At 33.8% G+C, this 14,948-nt stretch overlaps 1 protein-coding gene across 1 annotated transcript; it reads right to left on the reverse strand.

Moving 5' to 3' along the window:
• Positions 1 to 861: 861 nt before the first annotated feature.
• Positions 862 to 14,076, reverse strand: LOC149787844 (protein kish-B-like). The gene is made up of 3 exons (XM_089974063.1): positions 13,988 to 14,076; positions 6,037 to 6,168; positions 862 to 4,501 (listed from the first exon to the last, which is right to left on the reverse strand). Exons 1-3 carry the CDS (start codon positions 13,995 to 13,997, stop codon positions 4,419 to 4,421), a joined length of 225 nt encoding a protein of 74 aa, XP_089830189.1. The 5' UTR covers positions 13,998 to 14,076; the 3' UTR covers positions 862 to 4,418.
• Positions 14,077 to 14,948: the final 872 nt, after the last annotated feature.

Raw genomic sequence — 14,948 nt, forward strand, 5'->3', positions numbered from 1 at the left:
TGTTTCTCCGTGGACCTGGGTTAGAACCTCCATAAAGGACAAACTAAACATTCTCTAACCTGTATGATAGTATTATTTGTGTTATATATAATGGACCTGTCTTGCATCAAACATTAAATATATGAAAGTTGTTGTTGTTGTAGGGTTTAATGCCATATTTCAGCATACAATAGGCTATACATGGTGGCCAGTATTAATGGTGGAGGAAAAAACCCGGAAAGAACCACCAATCACAAGAAGCTACTGGCAAGCTTTCTCACATACCCACATTAGCCAAATCCGAGACTCGAACCCAAGCAGACAGAGGTGAGATGGCAGTGATCCATAACGGAGAGCACTTTAGACCACTCGGCCATTCGGGGCCCCAATATATGAAAGAAAAAATATATAATGCACAGGGCTGTAAATTGTTTTTACAGCATATCCCCCCACTAATATTTACTTGACATTTCATACAAGTATTATGGAAAATTAATGTGCGTTAATTCATATTCAATGTAACTTTTCATGTTTCTGTAATAAAAGTGTTAAACTCTGTGCTAAGAAAATAATTATAGAGTATGAACCTGGAACTAGACCTCTGCAAGGAGGGAGAGACCCAAATGCCAATGTTGGATGATGGCTTTTCATCCCTGGAAAGTGTAAATTATATTTTCTGGTAGGTTTCTTTTTAAACCCTTCAAATATTTTCTTTCTTCTGTCTGAAAATATATTAAAATATTTCAGTGTTTGAAGAAAAGAAAAAATTAAAAATCCAAGCACTTCCAACCAAACCCACACATGAGATATTCAGCTATCTTGCAAGTAATACAGAAAAGTAATCATACACTACATGTACAATACCGAATGAAAACTGACATGTCTTTTTTCTTCAATTTTATTTCAGTCCATAAGAGAATGTAAGCATACCAATAAAAAAAGTTAAAACACTATGCAAAATAAACCAGCTTGTTTTATTCTTTATCTACCAATATATATCTATCTACCCATATATCTATAAATCCATATATATAATAAAATGTCCATGTGCCAGATAATACATAGAAAATGTTTTACTGTAACAGGAGATCGGAAAAATATCCATTGTTTTTTCCTTCAAGTGTTTTTGCAGCAATTTATGAATGCTCTTCAGGTGAATACATCATTTCTTTGCAATATTTATATTGCAATGAGGTCAAATTGTTTCGTTACATAATTAAAGGAATACATCATTTCTTTGCAATATTTATATTGCAATGAAGTCAAATTGTTTCGTTACATAATTAAAGGATTACATCATTTCTTTGCAATATTTATATTACAATCAGGTCAAATTGTTTTGTTACATAATTAAAGGAATACATCATTTCTTTGCAATATTTATATTACAATGAGGTCAAATTGTTTTGTTACATAATTAAAGGAATGATGAATTCACCTGAAGAGCATCCATAAAGCTGATGCAAAAGTGCTCTGAAAAAGATGAGCAACACCAATATTAGACAATATAGTAACTAAGTGCTCCAAACTTTACTCTCCACAATTTTAATAAATGTATGAATTTGCATTCACATGCAAATATGTCAGTTACACACGATTAGAGATATCAGACCTACTTGGGCTAGGCCGATAAATCAAACCCATACCTGTAATGATATTGACTAGTAGTCTAAAGGCTGTTATCACATATTCATTAATATTGCAAAAATATGCTGCCAAACTTGTCTGCAAAATCTGTACATTTTATAAATTTACCGTTAGTTCTTGCAGCTGCTGAGCTACTGTTGGCTGAAGGGTTATTTTTGGCACTATGACAATATTTCTGGCTCAAATCTTATGTATAGTGAATCCACGTGAAATAGCACAACTCTCTGAAGTATGGCCATTTTGAATTTTGTGTTAGATATGGCTATTACCAAATACCGGTATCTAAACTGCACGCAGGTATTTTCCAGAAAGATTTGCATTAAGCAACTTGGCACATTTTAATAAACAGGTCACATCAGACTCACATAACGTCCTTCAGTAACAACACAGATTTGTTGAGTAGATTTATTGGACTATACTTGGGGCTCTTATTTAATTATGTTTTGTGAAGTTAAACTTTTGCAACTCAAGACCAGGTCACAACTTTAAAAATATGTAAATTTCACAAATTTCCAGTGTCAGTGAAATCAGACAATGCAGTGAAAGACTGCACAGTTCAAAAATCAAACAGTAAGATGATATGCTTTCTACAGTGATTTATAATCTTTTTCCTTTTAATGTTTATGGTCCTAAGCAACAAGTAACAGAATACATCATGAACTTTGTTGAATTATTCTGACTCCAGATTTCAGGTACACTTTGAACATTATATGTAATACAAAAGCTACAGACAAAATACAAAAGACCCTGATGTACAAAAATAAAAGCATCAGTATTATTTGTCATATAAATATAGACTTACTAATGTACAATCTCTACATCCAGTGCAAGACAATCAACCTCCTTCATTACTCTGTATGACCAATATTTCCTCCACAGGAATACTGTATTCTCATAATTCTTCTATTAGTTCTGTAAAAGTATCTAACTCAACATATATAACTGCTGGGTCACTTCAAGAATATCCACGAGTCATCTAATTTAAACAGCAAAAACAAGGAATAATGGACCCAGTCTTGCATCAAACAATGACTTTGTGACAATAAAATAAAATTAAAATAAACACGGCTGTAAAAAAATTTTTTTACAGCATCCCTCCCCACCACTTTAATATTTACTTGACATTTCATAAAAGAATTATGGAAAATTATCGGAAGTGAATTCATTCAGTGTACTTTTTTCATGCTTTTGTAATAAACGTGTTAAACTCTGTACTAAAGAAAGGGGAACAAAAATACAACTGACATTTGCGTATCAAGTTTATTTTATCCAAAAGCAGGTATTATGATAGCCCCAACATTTTATTTACACCTGTAGTATTATTAACTTTGTTCTTGCCAGCCAATATCTTCAATTTCAGGGCTCTAGGCAAATAGTTTTTTTCACTCCACAATGTGGTACGAAATGAAGGCAACCAAGCTAATTCAATACTGAATGACCAGAAACTATAAGGGTTTAGAATTGTTTCTAATATACAATCGAACCTGTCCTGTCCTTTACTCTGAACTCACCTGTTCACACCAGCCATTCTTATTTCCCTAATGCAAATTTTGTATATAAATATCCTGTGTTAACTGTCACCTGTCTTCTACTGTCAGCAGTCCGGTGGTTCCTAACCAAACAATGGTTTCTCTTTGACCTGAGTGAATGATGTGTCTATACAAACAAAATTTTTGTTTTTATGAGGAAGGTATTGCTTAGATAAAAGAACATCATATGAATTGATGTGCAAACAATTCTTGTTTTGCTTGTACTTATTGTACTCCAGTCACTCTAAGGTGTCAATATGTCAATTTAGAAAGCACAGCAGTTTTCATCATTAGAGTTTAGGGTCAGAGCAATATAATTGCTGGATGGTAGGAAAAGTTGTATTAACACTGCTACAATGGCAATCACCTTTTGTGCCAGGGTATTTTTTGATATATGCATCTATTCTCCAATGAATTCAAGTTATCTCTGAAGAAAAAAGGTCGTCTCTGAGAACAGATAGAAGTTGCAACCCTTTTCATTATGATCAGGGTTTATTCAATATTTAAAACTTGTCAATAAAGGAATGGGATGATTTCGCTTCATGGGTCACAAAGAATGGCCATATACAAGTATGACTACTTTTAATTTCCTATTCATCACAGGCTTCTCACATATAAGCCAACTCTTTTGATCTTGGCAAGATGAAAAAGTGGCTACTACAGGTTTTTAATGTATATCAGATGTATCTAAACTTTACTTATTCAAGAAATCCAAACAAAGAGTCCGTTTTCTATGTAAGCTGTCAATCAGTATTGAAATTATTGTTTTACCACAGTCACAAAACAGAGAATGATCAGTGATTATTTTAAGTCACTGATGATTTCATTCATAGGATGGGTTAACGTAAGCAGGTAACAGTGGGACATACATTTGGGAAACAACATCATATATGCATATTTTATTAACATTTTTGTATAAAAAAATTTTGATAATAATAATAATAATAATATTCACTTCATGGCATTTGTTTAAAAACCAATTTTAAAAGGTGAATCAATGTACAAAGGTCAGTTTTGCCTTTTACCATGGGGTGCTGCTGTTGACAGGTTTGACTACATTTCAAACACTGAAAGTAATGGATATATTTTGTTTCCCATCATTCAGAAAACAGTATATGGTTTCCTTAAAAAGGAACCTTTTGTGCAGTTCAACTTCTTTTGCCTTATTTATAGCTGCCACCAGAATCATACACATTACTTAGATTCATTTGTTTCTATCACAGACCAGTACTAGCCAAGTATCACCTGTGTACACTAATGTTATCATTTTAAGATGAGAATATACAAGGACATTAAAACACAGGATACTGCCACTGGAATATGTAGTCTTGTCCCCACTACAGAGGCTGAAAATAAATAAATGTAAAATAATTTACATGGCATGCAGCTATTTCAAAACACTTATAAAAGAGAAACACATAAAATTTAGTAAATCAGCATCCAGAAATTGCTGACCTCCCATTAGGCATTACAGATTTGCGGTTCTACATGTATATAATTAATCTTACGAAACTTTTGATGAGTAGGAATACTGGGATCCAATGAGATAATACAAAGTCAATTAATGACCTATAAAAAAAAGCATTCAAGATCAAATCTAATAAACAAAACTTTGATGGTCCACAGACTTGCCAATGTAAGGTTTCATTTACATAAATGACTCAATTTCGTGCTGTCCTTCAATTATTACCCATTTTGCCACCAAGGCAAAATTGTTGTTCCTTTTAAAGAGCAACTTTAAAAACCTGATGGTCTATGGCTGGTAAAAAAGCGGCCACAGGATGCAAAAATTTAAAACAGAAGGTCAAGGACTAGTATCTGTGGAGTCCGGATGCAATGAAAGAGCTCACTGCAAACTCTGAATTAAAATATAAGCTCAAAGAGAACTAAATGTGCAAGTAATGTACTCGATGCCAACATGTTCTATTATCAGTTTCACTGGTGAAGCTCTCAATGTGAAATTAATCATAAGTGCTTTAAAGCATTCCTAGTTGCAACACTATGTGGAAATATTTACATATTGCTTTGTTTTACTATTCAAACTGTTATCTTATAATGATCTAAACTGTTATCTTATAATGACCTAAACTGTTATCTTATAATGACCTAAACTGTTATCTTATAATGACCTAAACTGTTATCTTATAATGACCTAAACTGTTATCTTATAATGACCTAAACTGTTATCTTATAATGACCTAAACTGTTATCTTATAATGACCTAAACTGTTATCTTATAATGACCTAAACTTTATCTTATAATGATCTAAACTGTTAACAACTTTTACATTAATATATAATTATATATGACTTTTAAACATGACTTGGAGTTTGACGTCTATTTTACACCTTAACCACCCCAGCCAAACTACCCTGAACTATTAGCTTCATTCCAAGAACCAAAATGTTTTTGGGTCATATATTTAACACACACTGAAAAGCAGAAATGGTAATTAAACTGATGTGTGGGCTTAAAGCCTTTCAGTCTAGGACTTGCATAATAGACCTTGCATTTTAATCACTACAATTAGTGTATTCAAACTGCTATGGATAAGTCTTGTAATTGCTACAGGCAGTATGTCTAATCATCTAAGTTCTCTTCTAAAATCAAGTAGTTTACAATGCTAAAACTGGATGAATGTAGATTTGGGGTACAAATTTGAAATTTGTTGACACTGAAAAGATTATTGGTAGTGAAAATAGGAGGAAGTGATTTTGCCACACTGAATTTCATCAGTATTTATACAATCAGTAGGATTATAGTTGCATCCCCCACAAAACTAATAAATGATCACTCTATACTGCACTAATAGTAAGCATTTTCTATGGGTGAGGATGCTGAGTGGACAAGAGTTGCATCTATGGTTGCCCTTCAAGTTACCTTTATAAAACACTCCCAAGAAGCCTTTCTTCTCTGATAAAAACCACTGTTTTAGTTTAGGCACTCGTCTCATGTATGCACAGGTACATATCACCAGCATGCCAAATACCAATATGCCCTCAAAGGAGTATGCTGAAAAACAAAGGTAAATTTGAGAGTCAATGCAAACCAAGTTTACTAATTTTTAAAATCCAAACTTCAAACCCACCCACATAAATTTTCTGTGGAGAAGTCATTTCCAATTTCAAGAAGTGGGCAGAAAATATACAACTCTGTTGGTCCATCTATGCATCCATCTCCTCCCCATCCAAAGTATAGCCCTTATTAAAGCATAAATACTAACAACAAACTTGCATGTGGTGCATCTTTGGATGACGATGTGTAATCCAATAAAATGGTCCAATGTGTCCTTCTTTCAGAAATTATTTTACTTTGTTCAACAACTTTGTCAGGGATCCATTTACAACAGTTTTGTTATCTACTCTCTCTAAAAGTAATTCATGAATAGCGTATATGCCTGACATTTGTTTTTACATGAAACAAAATGGTGAATGACCACAATTGTGGTTATTCACTGTTGAGGTACTTTTCCCCCTTGCTACTACGTATTTATACAAGAAGCCTATGGGATTATGTTTACAATGCAATCATGATACTAGATGTACCATTGTTTCTGATGATTGTAGTGGCTAAAAATTATTCCAGTATTCTCTGAAAACACTGAAAAAATGGCACTGACCAACTACTCACAAGTAGTGTCAACTGATAGTACTAGAAATTACAGTAGTGTCAACTGATAGTACTAGAAATTACAGTGGTGTCAACTGATAGTACTAGAAATTACAGTAGTGTCAACTGATAGTACTAGAAATTACAGTAGTGTCAACTGATAGTACTAGAAATTACAGTAGTGTCAACTGATAGTACTAGAAATTACAGTAGTGTCAACTGATAGTACTAGAAATTACAGTAGTGTCAAATCTAAGGATAGTGGTAAATACTGGAAATATTAACAATACCTGTACATCAATATCATCAAGTATTGTTGCATAATATTGATTATACTGACCAGTACTGGAAATAATATTAGCAGAAGATTAGTATTGCAAAACAGATATGCCTAAAATCAATACCACAAAATAGCTATGATAATACATCTAGATGTATCAATATGGTTGACAACATGATTTAAAAAAATGAATTCAGTACAGTAATATTGTAGCCAGTACCAACCAGTCTCATCACAACTTATAATATTGGTCCATTTGTAAAAATACCACTTCAACAGTGTCATATGAATGATCAAATTCAATCCAATAATGTTAACGAACTGACATATGAAAACCAATATTGTTAATATTGTTTGTGCAACTACACTTACCTATATGTAGATACTTGATTTATCAACAAGTAAAATTTTTATTAAATTACAGTTTTAAACATCATTTCTCTTAATTTTCATGACAATATTTCTTTAGTAATCAAAAATATTGCATGCATTGTCTGAATTATTGAGTATCCCTGCTGTATGTGTGAGTTCCAGAGTTCCTTATCAGTTTTCTACAAATGCAGGATATATTCCCCAAAGGCATACAAAAGTGCAGGTTTGCATTGAGCTGATATGTGTGAGTGAGGGGTAGAGATATATTTTTGGTTAACACTATATGAGGAAAATTTAGTTAAAAGAATGAAGAAAAATAACACAATTCTAGTGTTCCAGTATTTCTTAAATTACAGTACTGCAACATCCAAAGTTACAATACTGGTGGATACAGTATTCATACTGTTTACACTAATGACAATAAACTTATAGCACAATGCTAGTAAAATCTTCTATTGTCTGAGTTACAATACAAATCACACAAGTTTTTACTTATCGACATAATTTTATTAAGATGGAGTAAGTGTGGAGAGGATTAAGAAAGAGTGCCTCCACCAATCTCCAAATGCAAGTGCAAATAAAGTGCAAAATGTAGGCAGTGACTTTGACTGTATACCTGGGTCAGACAAGAATGGTTCCAAACATTCTATATTGTACAATTAATGTAAATAGGGAACTAGACTTAAGGCATTTGTTATACTGAGTATTTCAGTGTTTCTCAAACTTTTTTGTCTTGCAGCGCACCAAAAAGATCTAAAAACTTTCACGTCACACCTGAAAAGATTTAACAATTTTTGTGGTGAAGAACTTATTTATTTTTACAAATATATTTAATTTTAAATTTAATGTGAAGGAAGTGCCTGCTTTCGAGAGCAAATCGGATTGAAGTGAGGCTCCAAAGTTGACAAATAAGTGTGCATTTCATCATCAATTTTAAGAAGTCTCTCTCTCTCTTATTCAATTTGATTTCAGTCAATGCTGAAAATCCAAACTCACAAAACCATGAAGACACAAATGGCAGAATTACTTTGATTGCTTTTGAACTGATTGCAGGATATGACTTCTTGATTGAGATCCAAAACTCATCCAGGTTCTTTTCAGGAAATGTTGACTGAAAAAATTTATGGTTAAACTTTTTTAAATCAATGAGCTGTTCTTCGGTTGTAAGATTTGTAGTTTCATTGTTTCCAAATGGATTGATCACCCATCCATATTCATCGCTTGCATGTGATGGGAAGTAATGCTGCAGTGCCTATTGTAGGTTTGAATTAGATTCGTTGACAGTAGGAAAGCAGTCAAGGACTCCCTTCGAGACCTTACTTTGCCACAGCGACAACTTTTCATCAAATGACTTCAGTTTTGATGTTGCAGTGATGATGTTTTCTGATGGTCCTTGAAGGCTTAAATTCAGCGAATTTAATTTGTCGAGTAAATAGAGAGAAATTGAACCTTCTGCCACCAGATTTCATCATGAAGAGAGAATCCAAAGTCTGTTTTTCTCAACCTCCAAGAACAAAATCACTTCAATCTTGAGATGGACGAGACGCTTTAACACTTTTCCCGTTGAAAGCCAACAAACGTCGTACAGCAGGCATTTATAGTCTGAATCTGTCGCTTCACAGAGTTGAGAGAAAAGTCGAGATTGAAGCAGTCAAGATTTGATGAAGTTTACAACTTGAATAACTTGGTTCAGAACAGACTCCAGCTCTTTTGGCAAAGATTTGGCGGCGAGAGTTTCTCTGTGGATCATGCAGTGAAGAACTAACACGTTTGGATTTTCTTGGCGCATGAGACTGACGAATCCCTTATTTCTTCCCTGCATTGAAGGACATCCATTGGTGCAAACGCTGAGTTTTTCCACTGTACGCTGAAGAGCAAAATGTTTTCATTCACCAAATGGAAAATGTCTTCGCCTCTCGTCATAGTTTCCAAATCTTTGCAAAATAAGTACTCGTTCACAAATTTTTCATCCTTTATGAATCGAATAAAAGCCAGCAGCTAAGCTTTGCCACTAACATCTGTAGATTCATCAACTTGAAGAGACCACAGCAGAGACAATTCATTGTCAGACGCTTCGAAGTGTTTGCAGTTTTGATCCTTTAAATCTGACAATAAGTCTTCAATTCTGCGCGAAATCGTGTCATTTAACAAAGGAACTTTCTTTACTTTTTCGGTGGCATCGGTTCCAAGCATAGTTTCAACAACAATTGCTAATGCTGGCACAATGACTGATTCGGCCTATGTATGCGCTTTCTTGAGTATTGCGAACAACTGAGCGACCTTATAACTTGCAATCAATCCCTTTTCGGGCAGCTTCATGTAGTTCGTAAGTTTCTTAGCTTGTTTATTTTGTTGAGCCACGAGATTTTCAAAGTATTCCTTTGGTTTGTCCTTTACAGCTGGATGTTTTGTTTCCAAGTGTCTCTTCAATTTGCTGGGAACAAGCGCCTCGTTCGACAAAACTGCGTTGCAGATCAGACAGAATGGCAATTGAGCATCTTCAGATCCCAAAGCGATGAAACCATAGTCAATGTAATCTTCTTTGTACTTTCGCTTGCCTTCTTGCTTTTCATTTAACAGTTTCCCTTTCAGAGTTCCAGACTTGACTGAGTATTTCTCCATGGCTAAACAATGAACAAACTTTATTTATAAGCATCAAAGTTGGAATGGAACGGTCTGATTTGTTACGTCATGTATTTATTATTTTAGCATGGAAAATACGAGAACATTGTATAGCTGCCACCCATAGCGGCCAAATGTAGCGGTCTGATTTGTTACGTCTTGTATTTATTATTTTAACGTGGAAAATTCAAAAACATTGTATAATGGACTGCATGTATTTATTATTAGACTATTATTATAATTAGAGCGATGAAGTTCTCCCGAGATCTCGCACAAGTCTCGCATTACGAAAGGAACCAATGAATGACAGACTGACAGAGATTGCCTTTTTATATATGTTACTTTTTTAACTTTTGCTATATTGATTTACCATTTAATTTTTTCGACAAGTTCAAGGTTTCAAAATGCTAGCAATTGTAAATATTTTTTAAAACTCCCATGGTACACACAGTTTGAGAATCACTGGAGTATTTGTTGGATACTAAAGACAAATAATATATTTAGCATTCATCACTGTCATTAAGACATGTGATTATTTTACTGACAATAATTAGAGTAAAAGTAAGGTACATCTGTTATAGTTGCATGCATGTTTCTTTAATAAACGATGCCACCAGTAGATAAATTAAACATTGACCGATCCCATCAATGTCAAGACATGCCTCATACATACAAGCATACATACATACATACATACATACACGTGTGTATTTGAGAGAGAGAGATAGGAAGGGGCACTTTTGAAGATTGAATATTGTAACCTCCCCGGACCATTTAAAGAATTCAGGTATTAGATGAACTATTACCATTTCGGTACAAATCTTTATATGATTGGCATGAGCAAGGTATTTACAGTGAAACATGTTTCTCTTCTCTCGCCTTCTTCACTGTCTTCATCATTATTAACAATGGTAAATCTCTAGTACACAAAATTGTATTCAAAAGTGCTTCTTCTTTCTCATCATCATACGTGATAAATGTATCATTCATGGTTTTTTTTATATCCTTCACCAGCACCAGGTTTTTCACCTCATCATCATCAATGGTAAAATTATCAGATAAAGTATCATTTGTACCTCTCTAACGTCACTATTACCATAAATGCTAAATATAAGTAATTTTTTCATTTGCCATCTGCCTTTGTTCTCTCTATCATCATCATTAAATCAAACAAGAATCATTTTGTTCTCTCTCACATCATCATTAATTGTAATGTATCGTACTAGAAAATCGATTGAACACATTTTTTTAATCTACCTGGTCCAGCATCCGTCTTTAATATTTTAAGTTCGATGATTTCATTAACCGTTATTTCTACCATCCGAACTTTAACTACATATTTCTCTTCTGGAAATTAATATAAAATTATAAAATGATACAATCTGAAATAAAAAGCAAGATAAACAGTTTATCTTGTGAAATTACTTTCATCATGTTATTCAGCCCATGGTAGAATGGGCTACTTCTGTCTGGTGGGTTCTAATAGAAAGGGTTTGTGACAGTAATGGTGAAAAAAAAGATTAATTCACCAGATTGGATTCATGCGATGGATTCGTGTGATGGTCGTCCGAGAGTTATGCATTGGTACGTCAATGTCTTTTGAATGTATATGTGAAGTTTTTAAGTCCTCTTGCAATTGTAAATCAATAAAAGACACGAGAAAAGTCAAATCGTGTGGAGGGTTGTGGTTACCGTTGCACTCCTTGCGTTCATTTATATTACCGATAAGGTGATTTCATGTTGTCAGAGATTTTGCCATACTTTATTGATAAAACGTCAGACTCCTGTGGTAGGATTAGGTCCAAATGCTATAGTCTGATCATACAAACCCGTTTGTTTGGACCCCCCTACCGATTTAAATAATGGAAACTTTTAATGTGATAAAAAGTGTAAGGAACTTAGCCAATTCATTCATTGATTTATAGTTTCTAACCTGACTCTGAGTAGAGTGGCCCTAACACCGTCACCTTATGCGTGTTTCATGCTTAATGGAAGTTTTCAGTGTAATAGATGGACATGCTCAGATCCATTTCCAGTTTCTGGACAAGTCCATTTTCAGCAAAGGGGTGCATCACGACTACAGATGTACATACATGTCATCTGCTTCCAATATTTCCAATGTCAAATCAAGCAAAGGAAAATAATGACAACTACAAATTTGCTTTTCATGTGGATTTAACAAGCGGTTTAATTTCTATGTTCATATATGCAGAGGGATATAATTTCAAATTCTCAACTTTATGTAATTTACACAATTATTCAGCAGTTACCGAACAGGATGAACTACATCATTATGTTGTCTAATGGAAATAAACTAGCCTATAGTGTACACAATATGGCACTGTGTTAGTATGGAAAGTCCGTTAAGCATGAAATGGTGCAGGGGATGCCATCATTAGTGCCATTCTGGTCACAGTCAGGTTAGAAATTATAAATCAATGATTCAATTGACTTAGTTCTGTGCACTTTTTATCACATTAAACGTTCTCGTTTTTGAAATTGGTAGGTGGGTACAAACAAACAGGGATGTAGAGTCAGACTATAGTACCCTCCATTTTTTTAAATCTTAGATAATGATTTTACCTAACATACAATTTTCATTCTCAGACAAATGCAGCATACATTGTGTGGTAACCATTAAATGAATGTGAAATTAAAATGTGGCCCAGTTAGAGAAATATTCTTGAAGCAAGTTCTTACATCGGCGAAAACACATGACCTCTAGTCCTACATGTAAGACATAGCACATTTTAAATATCTGCGTCAGGTCTTACAGGTAGGACTAACATGACCCCAAGACACTCGTTAACTTATACCGCCATGTCGGCCAATTCTGCGCGTCGGGTAGTTCTGCACAATGATACGTCATTTCTGTAAACATTGGATCAAGTGCTATTTTGGGTCAAAAATCCATTTTGAATCCAGAAAGAACAATCGTACATTAATTAAGAAAAGTGATATTCATAAAGTATAGAAAAATATCCCACATTTAGACTCGAAATGCACATAAAAATGTAATTTCTAAATTGCAATGTGAAGACCCACTCCATGACCTTCTTGAACCTGTAATCCAGAAAATTCAATTTACTATGCATCTTTTAGAATCATACAAATAAATACATTATATAAAAGATGGAAATGTGTACCTTAAAACAAAACTGTATTTTAATCCAAGTTTCCAATTTTGCAAGAAACTGTCCCACACATACAAAATCGTCTGCTACCCAATGCGTCTACTTGCCGCTAAAACATAAATTATCAACAAATTCCCCAGAGTATAGTCTGTTTCTAACTTCTGTAGTAATTTGTCCCCATCAACAAGACGTTGTAAACACATTACATCCTATTCATTGTTGTTTCTCTTCCAGGTAATAGCTTATTTTTCATAAAATGTTGAACTTTACTAACTTTTTTAAAAGATCGGTTTAGTTTGCTTAATATCTCTTGCCATTTATTGCCATTTTTACGTTGAATTTTGTAAAACTAGCTATAAACCTGACCCAATTACTCAAATGAACTGTTGACAGAAACAGTCCAAAGTAATATTTCTGTAGCCCGGTGGATAAACATTGCATCTTTCCAAAGCTATGCGCAGAATAGGCCGACATATCGCGAGTCAGGAAAACAGGGGGTGGTATCCCGTGTGTCCAAAATTAATATTTTTTTTGAACAAAATATTCTGGTGACAATTGCATCTTTTCAAACGGTAAGCATTGCTGTATTTTATTTTTGTCAATTGCTCGAATTCGGTCAGCGTTTTGCTTCAATATTGGAAAGGAAAACCTTACGTGCGCAGAAATGCCCGACAGCAGTGTATAAATAAGCCTACTGGTCCTATGACGGCGGTAAGCCATCATCGCTGGTCAGGCAGACGTTAAAACGACCACGAATTATCTTATGACACTATGCAGTTTTGTACAATTCATTATTTTATGGATTTAATTTTACCGTTTGTCATTGTTAAGCTCTAGTACTCCAAGTCTGTGTTGTAGAAATCCTTGATGACAACTTGTAAACGGAACTGGAAATGAATGAAAAACGTTGCGCATGTAGTTTTGGCAACTTAGATATTTTACAATTTTTTGTATTGCGCAATTTGTGCTATGTGACTTTCGCACACCAACCGAAAGACTGCAACTTCCTTCGAAAATTTTAATAAAAACAAGAAAAATGAAGCCAAAAATAGCGAATTTTTCATATTCCTACCAATAACAAGAGCTTAAATATAACAGCAATCAAATTTTTTAAATTATTTATTTATATATTTTATGTTTAATCAACAGTATTCCATGAATACAAATACTACTATTCACGTTTTCAAAAACAAACGAAAACGAAAACAAGAGTAAAACGTGTGAGCATCCACAACTTGTAATTTCTTTTCAAAACCCTATAATGTCCATAAGGGAATATATTTATGTCGTCAAACCAATACCGTGGATCGCCATACATAGACAACGGTACTTTTGCTTCTTTCTTCATTTTGTTGCTGTACGCCTCGTGATGTCGTGATTTTAGTATATACATCTCTTAACAATTTACTTCTGATTCAATAAATAATTTCGGTACATTGCAAACATAATTACACATTCTGGTATACATTAACAAACGTATTTTTCATCTTTGCAATGTTAGAATCGCTATGCTGCGGTATGATTAACATGTCAGCTATCATTAATATTGAAAGTTTGAATACATTAATCATGACGCTATATAACTAAAATTTAATCTGACTTGGTTACATCTCTCTCCTTATATATATATATATATATATATATATATATATATATATATATATATATATGGATCCTCGCATCCCTAAGCGAATATACTCGTTCAATTTTCAATCTGTAAAGATGGAGGAGTCAAGACAGATTACCCTTCTCATCAGATTTATAGAGTAACTCGA

This window comes from Sinohyriopsis cumingii, chromosome 11 (assembly GCF_028554795.1).
Source record: "Sinohyriopsis cumingii isolate HCF-2022 chromosome 11, ASM2855479v2, whole genome shotgun sequence".
In the NCBI taxonomy this organism is placed as follows: Eukaryota; Metazoa; Mollusca; class Bivalvia; order Unionida; family Unionidae; genus Sinohyriopsis; species Sinohyriopsis cumingii.